This window comes from Oncorhynchus kisutch, linkage group LG13 (assembly GCF_002021735.2).
Source record: "Oncorhynchus kisutch isolate 150728-3 linkage group LG13, Okis_V2, whole genome shotgun sequence".
In the NCBI taxonomy this organism is placed as follows: domain Eukaryota; kingdom Metazoa; phylum Chordata; class Actinopteri; order Salmoniformes; family Salmonidae; genus Oncorhynchus; species Oncorhynchus kisutch.
The window spans coordinates 62,815,002-62,828,662 of record NC_034186.2 but is presented as its reverse complement, the minus strand read 5'-3'; the positions used below and the strand labels follow the sequence as shown (position 1 = coordinate 62,828,662).

General features: G+C 43.5%; 2 protein-coding genes and 1 non-coding gene across 9 annotated transcripts; all 3 read left to right on the top strand.

Annotated features, from left to right (window-relative positions):
* The first annotated feature begins 19 nt into the window (after positions 1-19).
* Positions 20-3,300, top strand: LOC109901456 (protein disulfide-isomerase A3-like). 5 transcript variants are annotated; one of them, XM_031786870.1, is made up of 8 exons: positions 20-396; positions 753-831; positions 1,106-1,213; positions 1,317-1,411; positions 1,533-1,662; positions 2,037-2,219; positions 2,414-2,471; positions 2,592-3,300. In XM_031786870.1, the coding sequence occupies exons 5-8, from the start codon at positions 1,562-1,564 to the stop codon at positions 2,679-2,681; spliced, it is 432 nt and encodes a 143-aa protein (XP_031642730.1). In that variant the 5' UTR covers positions 20-396; positions 753-831; positions 1,106-1,213; positions 1,317-1,411; positions 1,533-1,561; the 3' UTR covers positions 2,682-3,300. The 5 variants fall into 5 exon arrangements, with proteins under 5 accessions (XP_031642730.1, XP_031642729.1, XP_031642728.1 ...); XM_031786869.1 differs by having other exon boundaries at positions 67-396; positions 1,102-1,213; XM_031786868.1 differs by having other exon boundaries at positions 73-401; positions 1,102-1,213.
* A 556-nt stretch (positions 3,301-3,856) lies between these two features.
* On the top strand, positions 3,857-9,231 carry LOC109901954 (T-complex protein 1 subunit gamma). Of its 3 annotated transcripts, XM_031786865.1 has the most exons (16): positions 3,857-3,910; positions 4,550-4,633; positions 4,922-5,022; positions 5,649-5,710; positions 5,836-5,886; positions 5,982-6,044; positions 6,157-6,253; positions 6,519-6,636; positions 6,762-6,948; positions 7,066-7,215; positions 7,339-7,471; positions 7,579-7,660; positions 7,760-7,940; positions 8,114-8,359; positions 8,456-8,587; positions 8,924-9,231. In XM_031786865.1, exons 3-16 carry the CDS (start codon positions 4,995-4,997, stop codon positions 9,014-9,016), a joined length of 1,623 nt encoding a protein of 540 aa, XP_031642725.1. In that variant the 5' UTR covers positions 3,857-3,910; positions 4,550-4,633; positions 4,922-4,994; the 3' UTR covers positions 9,017-9,231. The 3 variants fall into 3 exon arrangements, with proteins under 3 accessions (XP_031642725.1, XP_031642726.1, XP_020353567.1); XM_031786866.1 differs by lacking the exon at positions 4,550-4,633; XM_020497978.2 differs by lacking the exons at positions 3,857-3,910; positions 4,550-4,633 and having other exon boundaries at positions 4,904-5,022.
* LOC116353201 (small nucleolar RNA SNORA15) lies at positions 8,688-8,823 on the top strand. The gene has a single exon (XR_004202569.1). It is a non-coding gene; the product is annotated as a small nucleolar RNA SNORA15 (small nucleolar RNA).
* Positions 9,232-13,661: the final 4,430 nt, after the last annotated feature.

Below are 13,661 nucleotides of genomic sequence, written 5' to 3'. Positions count from 1 at the left end.
TTTTTTTATTAATTCCTTTCGTTGATGACTGAGATGTTATAAGAGTGCAATCTCCAAGGCGCACATCTAGACGTCTACTAGACCCACACAGATGTGCCTGGTAACGGCTCTACCTACACTCACGCCCACCCGGCAGTGAACGGTAGTGAAAAGCAGAGGATATCAGCTACAGTATATCGCTATTGGGAGCAAATAAATTCTGCTGCGATGGGTACCTTGGGTCCATTTAGCCTGTTCTTGCTTTTTGCGTTGTCTCAGTAGAACGTCTTTGTAGCCGCCAGCGACGTGCTCGAGCTCGGGAATTCTGATTTCGATTACACGGTAGAAGAGTACGAGACTGTTGGTGGAGTTCTTCGCTAATGAATTAGCACGCACGAACTACAGCCATCTAAACATGTTTAGTAAATACAAATTCATTCCTGATTTTAATATCGATTATACCGCACAATGTTGTAGATAGCTGCACAGTTCTAACTGTAAATAGTTAAACTAACGTTAGCCGATAAAACTGTATTAATCTAGATCGCTTTATTGACTCAATGTGTCTGCTCAATTCAAACTAACAGTGTTACATTATTTGTGCATTCTGCGCTGACATATTTGAGTAGTGGATTATGACTAGTCTAGGTATCTCTTTAACACTTTTCTAAGTCACCTGATATCTCAGCTGTCACACTTGCCTCTAGCATTTGTGACATTTTATCATTCGCTTCCATTGTATGGCGCCTCCCTTCATCCCATCTCTCTTTCAGGTGTGGTCACCGCCAGCAACTAGCCCCAGAATATGAAACTGCAGCAACAAAACGAAAAGGGACAGTGTCTTTAGCTAAAGTGAGTATACCAGTTTCTCCACACATGACACCCCAGGGGATGCATTTTATTTCCTTGCATCCAGATTCGTTACAATCTATTTTTGTTCCACAGGATGGGCATTGCTTTAAAATGTGGGGGTCAACTTTCCATGATAGCTCTGTTGCTTCTCTTTTATCTTTATTGGTGAATTGAGATCAGTTCCCACAGTAGCTTTAACATCAGGGCTGCTTCTACATACCACCACTCTGAATGCACTGCTATTAAACAGGTTTCTGTCATTTTCCCCAGGTAGACTGCACAGTGAACTCTGAGACGTGTGGACGTTTTGGCGTCAATGGATACCCCACCACACACCACAATGGAGAGGACTTTGCTGCTTATGATGGACCCAGGAGTGCAGGTGGCTACTTTAAAATCATTGCTGCTCTGGTTTGTGTCTGTGTTTTTAGTGTATGTATGACTCATCTAATGTTGTCCCATGTTCCCATATATGGCATTGTGAGCTTCGTGAAAAAACAGGCAGGTCCCAGTTCCATTCCTCTGCACAATGAGAGAGACCTGGATGCATTCATCAACAATTTTGAAGCCAGTGTGGTTGGTGAGTTCACTTTATTAATCACAGCAAAGTAGAGATCCTTTAGTCTATTGAAATAAAACAATTGCATGTATATTTTTAGTGAACTATATGAGGGGCTTATATTCTCCCGCCCTGCTGTCAGGTTTCTTCTCAGGTGCTGACAGCTCTCAGATGGCTGAGTTTCTGAAGGCGTCTAGTGCAATGAGAGACAGCCACCGCTTTGCCCACACTGCAGACCTGAGCCTGGGCCTCAAACACGGCGTGGAATCAGAGTATGTGCTGTAGCTCCCCTTACATATAATCCCACCTGGGTTCTGAACATTCAGACCTCTGGTCACTAGACTATGAGGGCACAATAGTTGGATATGACATCATAGATTATTGCCAGGTAGTAGTACCTTATGATGATGTCACTCTCCTCTTGTGTCTCTCTTAACCATAACGGTGGTGCTCTTCCGGCCCCCACGACTCAACAGCAAGTTTGAGGACAGCGTGATGATGGCATGGGGCAAATTCACTTAGTTCCCATAAACCTGATGGCCAGCTGGTGAGGGCCACAGCACGGGGAAAGAAACTGCTCTTACCTGATATCCACCTCTCTCTTTTTCTCTCTCTATCACTTTCACTACCCCTTCTCTCTCCCTAGGGTGATGAAAGTGACCACTCAGTTCCAGTCTCAGGGGCTGAGTTACGCTGTGGCCAACAGAGCAGAGTTCCAGGATGAGCTGGAGGAGGAGTTTGGCCCGGGGCCGTCCGACGGGGGAGAGCTACCTCTCATCAACATCAGGAACAGGGAGGGCCACAAGTACAGCATGCAGGAGGAGTTCACGTGAGTTACGACAACACATGACCATCACAGACCCTTCCTTATGCAGTCTGGTCAGCTGTCACACTGCTAATCTGTCCATCCATTGCAGATGGGATGGGAAATCCCTGGAGAGGTTCTTGAAGGACTACTTTGCTGGTAAACTGAAGAGACCGGTCTGCTATTTTAATCTCATCTGTTGTTGTCCTTCTTCCCAGTTTCCCCGCTATTTTCTTCGTCGCAGCAGGACAGAAGGACCAACCTCGGAAATACGAGGTTAGGCTACAACACCACTTTTCCTCCTCCAAAGGACATGGATTAAATAACACTTAATGCTCTGTAATCAATATTCTGATACTTTCATTCACAGTTTTAACCGTCCGTATCTGTCAATAGGGTGGCCGTGAGGGGAATGATTTCCTCAAATATCAGAAGGAGGAGGCCACACATCCCCTTGTCCTGGGCACTGCCAGAGAAGACTTGTGAGAGCGCAATGAAGAGAGAGAAGAAAAAACAAGGGATGAGTGGGTGGACTGTCAAAGAAGCAGAAGACATGAACTATAAGGGGTAAAAAGGAGCCATCCATTGCAATACACAGTTTCCGACCAGAAGATCTCCTTTGGGTTTCTGTGCCTTACCAGCAACACTGAATACTCATAACATAGAGGACTTCTACATTTCAAAATCTGCAGTTTTTTCATGGGGTTTCAAAAGAGTAATGTTCTCAATGTGAGAGGATGGAGCATCTGCAAGTACAGTAATAGGCAACACGTGCAGATTGGTTTTGCAGTTAAACTGGTGACTTGGTGGTTGCTATTAATATTCCCAAGAAAGGCATACTAGTGTAGCGTCCTTGACTCTGAGTAAGGTACCTCAGTCAGACTATAGATAAATGTAGAAAAGGAAAAATTATGTGCAACAGTTTTTGCAAAGTTGCTTACGGGTACAAATAAAAAAGTGCCTGCTAAGCAAATAGATAAAAATAGAATCAAATGTCTGATACAGGGGCCTCCCGAGTGGTGCAGCGGTCTAAGGCACTGAGGCGTCACTACAGACCCGGGTTTGATGCCGGGCTGTATCACAACCGGTCGTTATTGGGAGTCTTATAGGGCGGTGCACAATTGTCCCAGCGTTGTCCGGGTAAGGGGAGGGTTTGGCCGGGGGGCTTTACTTGGCTCATCACGCTCTAGCGACTCCTTGTGGCTGGCCGGGTGCCTGTAGGCTGACCTCTGTTGTCAGTTGTGTTTCCTCCGGTGTTTCACAAGGTTGTTTCCTCTGACACATTGGTGCAGCTGGCTTCCGGGTTAAGTGGGGGGGTTTTAAGAAGCGTGGTTGGTGGGTCATGTTTCGGGGGATGACTCGACCTTTGCCTCCCGAGCCCTTTGGGGAGTTGCAGCGATGAGGGAGAAAAAATGGGGGTACAAACACAAAAAACAAACAAAAAGTTACAAAATATCTGATACAAAAAGATTTAGACAAGAAAATACATTTGACATTACATTTTGGTCATTTAGCATGTGGTTTCCCAAACTCTGTCCTTGGGCCCCCCTGCGTGCAGATGTAGTTTTTTCCCCCCTAGCACGACACCGTTTTCTCAAATAGTCGAAGCTTGATGATGAGTTGGTTATTTGAATCAGCTGTGTAGTGGGGGGGACTGAGTTTGGGAAACTGTGATTAGATTTCAGTTGGACTTTTATGCCAAGCATCTCATCTGGGTATGTCTTTCTTTTTGACATACATTTGCACACTTTTGTGCATCTTCCATAAATGCTCTTGAGGAGAGGCAACCTAGTTGGGCCAGTAACCGAAAGGTTGCTGGATTGAATCCCCGACCTGATAAGGTAAAAATCTGATGTTCTGCCCCTGAACAAGGCAGTTAACCCACTGTGCCCCGGTAGGCCGTCATTGTAAATAAGAATTTGTTCTTATTAACTGACTTGTCTAGTTGAATAAATCAAAAATAAATTGGAAATGCCTCATTGTCCCGAATTTATCCAATTGAACTCGATTTGATTTTTACATACTTAAAGACACTCAATATCACTATTTTGTATCGTGTTATATACACAATTTCGCACATAATCCACATATTAGTAATTTTTGTGAGAGATGTTTATTTGTTATTGGAAATTACAGTGATATTTATTGGAATTATTTATTTTCCTAGAATGTATAGTTACATCAGCTAGCCCCTCTTCTGCGATTTATGTTTTACGTGACATTTGACTTACGTCCGGTTGAGCTTTTATTTGCATTTGAGTAACTACTGAAATAATTTGATGTTTCTTTCATGAAAAGAGAGTTATCAAGGTCGGGCAATGTCCAATGCATGGGTATTATTTGATACGTTACAGAATGGTCTTGTTTCTTTCTGGACTACATATCCCAAAATGCAATACCTGTGCGTGCTGAAGGTTGTACGTACAGTGCACCAAATGGTAAGCCTAGTAAATGTAGCTAAACGTTTGAAGATACAGGTAGTTTTATGCCGTCATGCACATCATTGATACAACAGAGCTGGTCATTTATTGGGTTTCTATATAATGTCCATATGTACTGCGACATAGGATTTAATTTGCTAGGGTAATCACACGAGGAAACAATATATACTTGAAGATAGCGCCCACTGGCGACTTCCTCTTTCGTAGTCACGCAGATTGGGTTGTACGGCTGTTCATCAAAATTCCCTCGTCCTTAATTGGTCATTTTTTTCCCAACCCGCCCAGCCACAAACAAATGAGCCTTTCCTGTGCTGCGTTTGAGAACTTGGTACCCGGTTGATCTACGCACGCTGCCAAAATGATGGGAAGACCAATCGTCGTGTTGAGTGAGTGATAAAGTTACAACATTTATCAATGAATTAAATACATTAGTGTTTTATGTGTACTTTATATCTTGCTATATTTGTGAGCTTTTTCATTCACGCGAGGTGATGCCCGGCGTTCGGGCCTAGCTAGCCAGTGATGTCTCGAGTTGTGACAGTCATGCTGCGCTGTTAGCGGAACAATCGGCTATAAACTTATCAAATTTGGGGAATAAACAGGGATACTGTTCTGCTAGCGTTCTATTTGGTATTGTAATGCACGCCATCAAACGTAGTTAGACAAACCCTTCGGGTAAGATTTATGGATAATAATTTGCTAGCTGCCTTACTAGCTAAGTTACATTTTAAGGTGAGCTATTTCCCTGGTGTCTCCCCGTTTTTGGGGTTGGTCTCAGTATCTGGTTCGGGCAGTGGCAACACGGTAGCTAACGATGGTGCAGACAATCTTGCAAATGTAATTTCAGAATTTTAATGTACTTATAACTACACACTTGTTGGCCTACCATGTTGTCCGTCAAGTTGCTAAATACACTGAACAAACCGCAGCATCATGGTCAGTCATTTTGAGTATAGGCCTAGTTAAGAGACTGCCCTTCTCTGTCGCCACCTCAATGATCTTCTCTCTTTAGGCCAGAATATGAAAAGAGAGTCTGGACGCAAGGTTCAGAAAGGGAACATCAGTGCAGCAAAGGTAAAGATGACACACCACTCGGACTTCCCCTTCCCATTACCCAATAATTTTACTTCTGACTGAGGTTTAATTGCGATAATGAAACATGAGAAATTCCTGCAGCCTTACGAAGTCTACTTTTACAGGCAATAGCAGATGTCATCAGAACATGCCTGGGACCAAGAGCCATGATGAAGGTTTGTACCAAGACACAATTCCTGGCCCTTAGATACTTAAATCCCAAAGTGACACCAAAATACAACTGTCTTAACCTTTCCCTATCTATTAACAGATGCTGCTAGACCCCATGGGTGGCATTGTCATGACCAACGATGGCAATGCCATCCTCCGAGAGGTGAGGTTTCTGCACTACATTTCCCATAAGCACCCGTACACTGTATTTGGAAGATGGGAAATGTAAACAAATTCAGGTCTGTTAAAGTTACCTTTCCTGTAAACAAACACAGATCCAAGTGCAGCACCCGGCAGCCAAGTCCATGATTGAGATCAGCCGCACCCAGGATGAGGAGGTGGGAGACGGCACCACGTCAGTCATCATCCTTGGTAAGTGGCCTGGTAGTGGAAGTATTTCATCTCACTCCATTGACATGGAATTGACTGAGATCCAGTCAACCTCTTCAACATAGTCAATGTACCCTTTTGAGCTTCAGGCTATTTAGGACTGGATGTTGTGGCACTCCGACTCCGAGAGGGCTACGTTGATGATGCTTAAGAATCAATTGTCCTCTAAGCCATCGTACTGAGTGTGCACATTTTTAAAATGGCTCTTGGTTAACATATTTTTTTCCGATATTTTGTCGGTCTCTAGCTGGGGAGATGCTGTCTGTAGCAGAGCAGTTCCTGGAGCAGCAGATGCACCCCACAGTCATCATCAGTGCCTACAGACACGCCCTGGACGACATGCTCGACATGCTCAAAGACATCAGGTATAGATTGCATACACTTACACACTTACTGATGAACACTCAATTGCATTCACTTACACACACAATTCTCCCTCGCACACTTTTACACTCCATTCTATTGACCGACTGTCTCTGTTCCCTCCCAGCACCCCGGTGGATGTGAATGACAGGGCGCAGATGCTGAAGATCATCAACTCTGCCATCTGCACCAAGGCCTTGAGCCGTTGGTCTACCATGGCGTGTAATATTGCCCTGGATGCCGTGCGCACTGTGGAGTTGGAGGAGCACGGACGCAAGGAGATCAACATTAAGCTGTACGCCAAAGTGGAGAAGGTAAGCGTTAAAGGTCTTGCGGTTACAAGATTGACATCAATAAGTATGACAAGGGTGTGGTCATTGGGAAAATGACACCAGGTTGGTTGATTCCTCCTTGTTCTACTATGGTTATAGGTGCCTGGTGGCTTCATTGAGGACTCATGTGTGCTAAAAGGCGTGATGGTCAACAAGGACGTCACTCACCCCCGCATGCGCAGAATGATCAAGAACCCCCGCATCATCCTGCTGGACTGCTCCCTGGAGTACAAGAAGGGCGAGAGCCAGGTACTGAAAACACATGTACACAGTGTCATTCATACATCCACACAAATGCATTACCAGCACACACATACAGTATAAAAATAACAGTAGTAGGTACCAGCCAATAAATGTTGTGTTCCTGTGCAGACTGACATTGAGATCACACGTGAGGAGGATTTTTCTAGAATCCTTCAGATGGAGGAAGAGTACATCCAGACGATCTGTGAAGACATCATCCGCCTCAAGCCAGACCTCATCTTCACCGAGAAGGGCATCTCAGGTACTTCACATACAAAATCTGTATGTACAATTTTAGCAACCGCTCTTAATCCACCAAAGCTCCCCTGCACTGACCAGAGAAACTCACTTCTCCACTCATCTCCCCAGACCTGGCACAACACTATCTGATGAAGGCCAACATCACAGCCATCCGCCGTGTCAGAAAGACTGACAACAACCGCATTTCAAGGTAAGGTCCATTCCACACAGTATAGTATTCTGAAGATGTGCTAACTATTAATCCTTTTAAATTGTTAATTGACTATTAACGCTGATATCATATTCTCAGGGCATGTGGGGCTCGCATAGCCAGCCGTACAGATGAGCTGCGTGAGGAGGACGTGGGAACTGGCGCCGGCCTGTTTGAGATCAAAAAGATTGGAGACGAGTACTTCACCTTCGTCACAGAGTGCAAAGACCCCAAAGCCTGCACCATCCTGCTGAGAGGAGCCAGCAAAGAGATCCTGGCTGTACGTATCAAGTTACCCCTCATGCACAAGAATCCGTTGCGGCAGAAGCAGCTCATTTTCAGGCATACCGTAACAAGACAGGATGATTTGATCCTCATGGTATCCTATTATGCTCAATGCTTCATTGTGGAACCAAACAGTGTTGATGGTGTGTGTGTCTCTCTGTCCCTCAGGAGGTGGAGCGTAACTTGCAGGATGCAATGCAGGTGTGTCGTAACGTGCTACTGGACCCATCTCTACTCCCTGGAGGCGGGGCGGTGGAGATGGCTGTGTCCAAGAGGCTGATGGAGCGTTCCAAGACCCTGACTGGGGTGGAGCAGTGGCCCTACCGTGCCGTGGCCCAGGCCCTGGAGGTTATCCCCCGTACACTCATCCAAAACTGTGGAGCCTCCACCATCCGCGTGCTCACCTCTCTCAGAGTACGTGTGGTTTTGCTCTAAAATATGCACCTTTATCATTTTGTTGGGCACGGCTATGTTGTTTTATTTATCTTACCCCCCCCCCCCCTTCTGTAGGCCAAGCACACCCTGGAGGCCTGTGCATCATGGGGTGTGAACGGAGAGACTGGCACCTTGGCAGACATGATGGAGCTTGGCATCTGTGAGCCGCTGGCTGTCAAGGCCCAGACTTACAAGACTGCTGTGGAGGTAAGAGGGGCTAATGGGCTGCTGTTGAAAGTGAGATTCATCTCGAATGTATCTGCAGCAAATGCTTGAGACTTAATGTTTTTAAAACATATTGTACAAGGCATGGACGAATTCTGTTTTACTTTGTCAGTAGTGAATGCAGTCAGACACCATGCAAAAACATTTTCACTCCTACTACTCTAAAGGATGAGTGCTTTCCAGTGCCTTATCTCCTTCACATCAAAGTGAATACAATGGCAGGGCACCTTTAGTGTCTCTTGTCGTTTTATGACTTTAATCAGTCACTGGTTTCAGTGAACCCCACTAATGTAATTTTGATCTCTTCTTGCCTTTCAGACGGCCATCTTGCTGCTCCGCATTGATGACATTGTGTCTGGAATCAAGAAGAAAGGCGATGACCAGGCTGGAGGAGGACAGGGAGCAGAGTGAAGATAAATGAGGAAAGAAATGGGTTGGTAGACCAGTGGGCAAACAGACCGCTAGTGTACATAGTACAGCCTACTGTTCTCTTTTGGGATGCTATTTTGCAAAAATACTAAATGTTTGGCCTGGATTGTCTGTTCTCAACCAAGTATGTGTGTCGATAATCAAGCATCACAGTAGCCATGTATGTTTGATTTGCTATAAAATTCAAATCGAATACGGTCTGACTCTCAGTTCATTGTATATCTTTAGTCGTGGCAGATTAAATAAGTATCTTCCATGAGTATTGTTTATAGCACTGTAGTACCCAGTTAAAGTGGAAACAGGTTATACTGTTTTGAGCCTTTTTAAGAAGGGTAGGTTTCTCTCAGCAACAGACATAAAAATATTATCTTCAGCTTTATTAAAGTTAAATGCATGGAGAGAAAAAAAATGCAATTCACCACAGCATATTGAAATAAACCAGATCTGAGTACACAACAGATAACAAAATATTACTTCGGTTACATCAAGGTTCTATTTTATCTGGGCCATAACATCCCTGAATGTGTTGAATAGGCCTATTAGAAAGTCATAAAACCATGAAATAGGTCATAGCTAACTTTTTTTTTGACTCCGTATGTTAGCAACTTAACACATATACAGTACCAGTCTGGAGTAGAGGTTGACCGATTAATCAGAATAGGCAATTAATTAGGGCCCGTTTTCATAATAATCTGTAATCATTTTTGGGCACTGATTATGGCTGATTTACATTGCCCTCCACGAGACAGCGTGGCAGGCTGACTACCTGTTATGCGAGTGCAGCAAGGAGCCACGGTGCTAGCTAGCATTAAACTTATATTTTATAAAAAAGACTATCTTAACATATTCACTAGTTAACTACACATGGTTGATGATATTACTAGTTTATCTAGCTTGTCCTGCGTTGCATATAATCGATGCGGTGCCTGTTAATTTATCATTGAATCACAGCCTACTTCGCCAAACGGGTGATTTAACAAGCGCATTCATGAAAAAAGTACCGTCTTAGCACCAATGTACCGAACCATAAACATCAATGCCTTTGTTAAAATCAATACACAAGTATATATTTTTAAACCTGCATATTTAGTTAATATTGCCTGCTAACATGATTTTCTTTTAACTAGGGAAATTGTGTCGCTACTCTTGCGTTCCGTGCAAGCAGAGTCCGGGTATATGCAGCAGTTTGGGCTGCCTGGCTCGTTGCGAAGTGTGTGAAGACCATTTCTTCTTAACAAAGACTGTAATTAATTTGCCAGACTTGTACATAATTATGACATAACATTGAAGGTTGTGCAATGTAACCTCAATATTTAGACTTAGGGATGCCACCCGTTAGATAAAATATGGAAAGGTTCCGTATTTCACAAAGAATAAATGTTTTCAAAATGATAGTTTCCGGATTTGGCCATATTAATGACCTATGGCTCATATTTCTGTGTTATTATAATTAAGACTCAGACTTGATAGAGCAGTCTGACTGAGCAGTGGTAGGCAGCAGCAGGCTCATAAGCATTCATTCAAACAGCACTTTCCTGTATTTGCCAGCAGCTCTTTGCTGTGCTTCAAGCATTGCGCTGTTTATGACTTCAAGCCAATCAACTTCCGAGATTAGGTTGGCAATACTAAAGTACCTATTAGAACATCCAATAGTCAAAGGTATGTTATACAAATGGTATAGAGAGCAATAGTCCTAACAATAACTACAACCTAAAACTTCTTACCTGGGAATATTGAAGACTCATGTTAAAAGGAACCACCAGCTTTCATATGTTCTGAGCAAGGAACTTAAACATTAGCTTTTTTACATGGCACATATTGAACTTTTTGCATTATTTAAACCATATTGAGCATGTTTCATTATTTGAGGATAAATTGATTTTATTGATGTATTATATGAAGTAAAATAAGTGTTCATTCAGTATTGTAATTGTCATTGTTACATATATAAAATCATCCGATTTAATTGCTATCTGCTATTTTTGGTCCTCCAATAATCAGTATCAGCGTTAAAATCATAATTGGTCGACCTCTAGTGGACACACCTACTCATTCCAGGGTTTTTCTTCATTTCATGGTAGAATAATAGTGAAGACTATGACATGACACATGGAATCATGTAACCAAAAAAGTGTATAACAAATCAAAATATAGTCGGCCTTTGCCTTGACAGATTTGCGCACTTGGCATTCTCTCAACCAGCTTCATGAGGTAGTCCCCTGGAATGAATTTCAATTAACAGGTTTGCCTTGTTAAGTACATTTTTCTGGAATTTCTTTAAATTCGTTTGAGCCAGTCACTTGTGTTGTGACAAGGTATCCCTATTTGGTAAAATACCTTATGGCAATAAAAGTTCAAATAAGCAAAGAGAAAGGAGAGTCCATTATTTTAAGACATGAGTCAGTCAATCTGGAAAATGTCAATTTTAACGTTTCTAGATGTGCAGTAGCAAAAACCATGAAGCGCTATGAAACTGGTTCATGAGGACCACCACAGAAAATGAAGACCCAGAGTTACCTCTAATGCAGAGGATAAGTTCATTAGAGTTACGAGCCTCAAATTGCAGCCCAAATAAATGCTACACAGAGTTCAAGTAACAAACACATCTCAAAATCAACTGTTCAGAGGAGACTGCATGAATCAGGCCTTCATGGTCGAATTGCTACAAAGAAACCACCACTAAAGGACAATCAGACTTGTGCCAAAAAAATACGAGCAATGGACATTAGACCGGTGGAAATCTGTCCTTTGGTTGAGACCAAATATGAGATTTTTGGTTCTAACCACCGTGTCTTTCTGAGACAGTGTAGGTGAACGGATGAGCTCTGCATGTGTGGTTCCAACGGTGAAGCATGTGTGTTGGAGGTGTGATGGTTTGGGGGTGCTTTGCTGGTGACACTTTCAGTGACTAATTTAGAATTCAAGGCACACTTAACCAGCATGGCTTCTGCAGCGATATGCCATCCCATCTGGTTTGCGCTTAGTGGGACTATCATTTGTTTTTCAACAGGACACATCTCCAGGCTGTGTCAGGGCTATTTGACCAAGGAGAGTGATTGAGTGCTGCATCAGATTCTGGCCACCACAATCACCCAACTCAACCCACTTGAGATTTGTTAGGGAAGAGTTAGACCGCAGAGTGAAGGAAAAGCAGCCAACAAGTGCTAAGCATATGTAGGAACTCCTTCCAGACTATTGGAAAAGCATTCCACGTGAAGCTGGTTCAGAGTGCCAAGCGTGTGCAAAGCTGTCAAGGCAAAGGGTGGCTACTCTGAAGAATCTAAAATATGAATACCACTTTTTTGGGTTACTACATGATTCCATGTGTTATTTCATATTTTTGATGTCTTCACTATTATTCTACAATGGAAAAACCCTTGAATGAGTAGGTGTGTCCTAACCTTTAACTGGTACTGTACATGTCAACAGACCGTGCAAGTACATGGATTCCTGGGCTTTATCTCTATACTCTGACCTGAGAAGACCATTCAAAGCAATATGAAGGGATGCTTCTTTGTTGACTCATCTGGACAGTGGCTCAGAATATGAGAAAAGGGAGCAATGAAATGCCATAAAAGTATTTAAAGGTTCTTTTCCCTGCCCTGTACAGAAGCAGATGGCAGTGTACCAAAAGCCTACATACACACTAATAAAAAAAACTTCATATATAAAAAAAACCCTCATATTCCTTGATGGATACTTTTAAATGCTTGTTCACATACCAATGTAAAAGGGATGAGAAAAGTATTTCACAACATTGAGAGAGTCTGTACAGCCAGGTTCCAAACCACTTGACCTGTTCTAGACATTCATTATATCTGACCCAGATCTCCAGGATCAGGCCAGGTAGAAACAGCGGAAGAGTGGTGTTGTCATCTCTGGGCTTTCTCTCCAGTCTCTGGGTCAACACCGCTGTCCAGCTCTGGAGAGGAAATCAGCACGTTAGTCATCATTACAAAGCAATGAAGGTATTAGCATCTGAATTTTTCCAAACTCTTCAACAGTGTGAGTATTTATCCTTTAATTGTTATTTTTGAGCATATGACTTTAAAAAAAAACCTGCACACCTGTGTCTGACACTGTTTTAATTAAGGGAGAAAAATCTTAACAGATGGTTAAGTGTGACTCACCCATGCTGACCTCACTGGGTGCTGTGGAGGGGAGGCGTCTGTGCTGGCAGGTAGGCTGGAGGTTGGGAACCAGAGGCCCTGGAGCCAGTACAGAGGATGGGGGGAGACTCATGACCCCCATAATAGGAGCTTGGGGTTGGACCACATCCATATCCACGCCTGCTCTCAGCAGAGGGCCAGAAAAAAAGGGAAGTGAGCAGTACAAAGTTCAAGGGGGCCGAATACTTTCGCAAGGCACTGTATATAGGTATATATTATAGCCAGCAGCATACCACCCTGCATCCCAATGCTGGATTGCTTCCGAAGCTAAGCAGGGTTGGTCCTGGTTGGTCCCTGGATGGAAGACCAGGTGCTGCTGGAAGTGGTGTTGGAGGGCCAGTAGGAGGCACTCTTTCCTCTGGTCTAAAAAATATTCCAATGCCCCAGGGCAGTGATTGGGGACACTGCTCTGTGTAGTGTGCCGTCTTTCAGATGGGATGTTAAACGGGTGTCCTGAC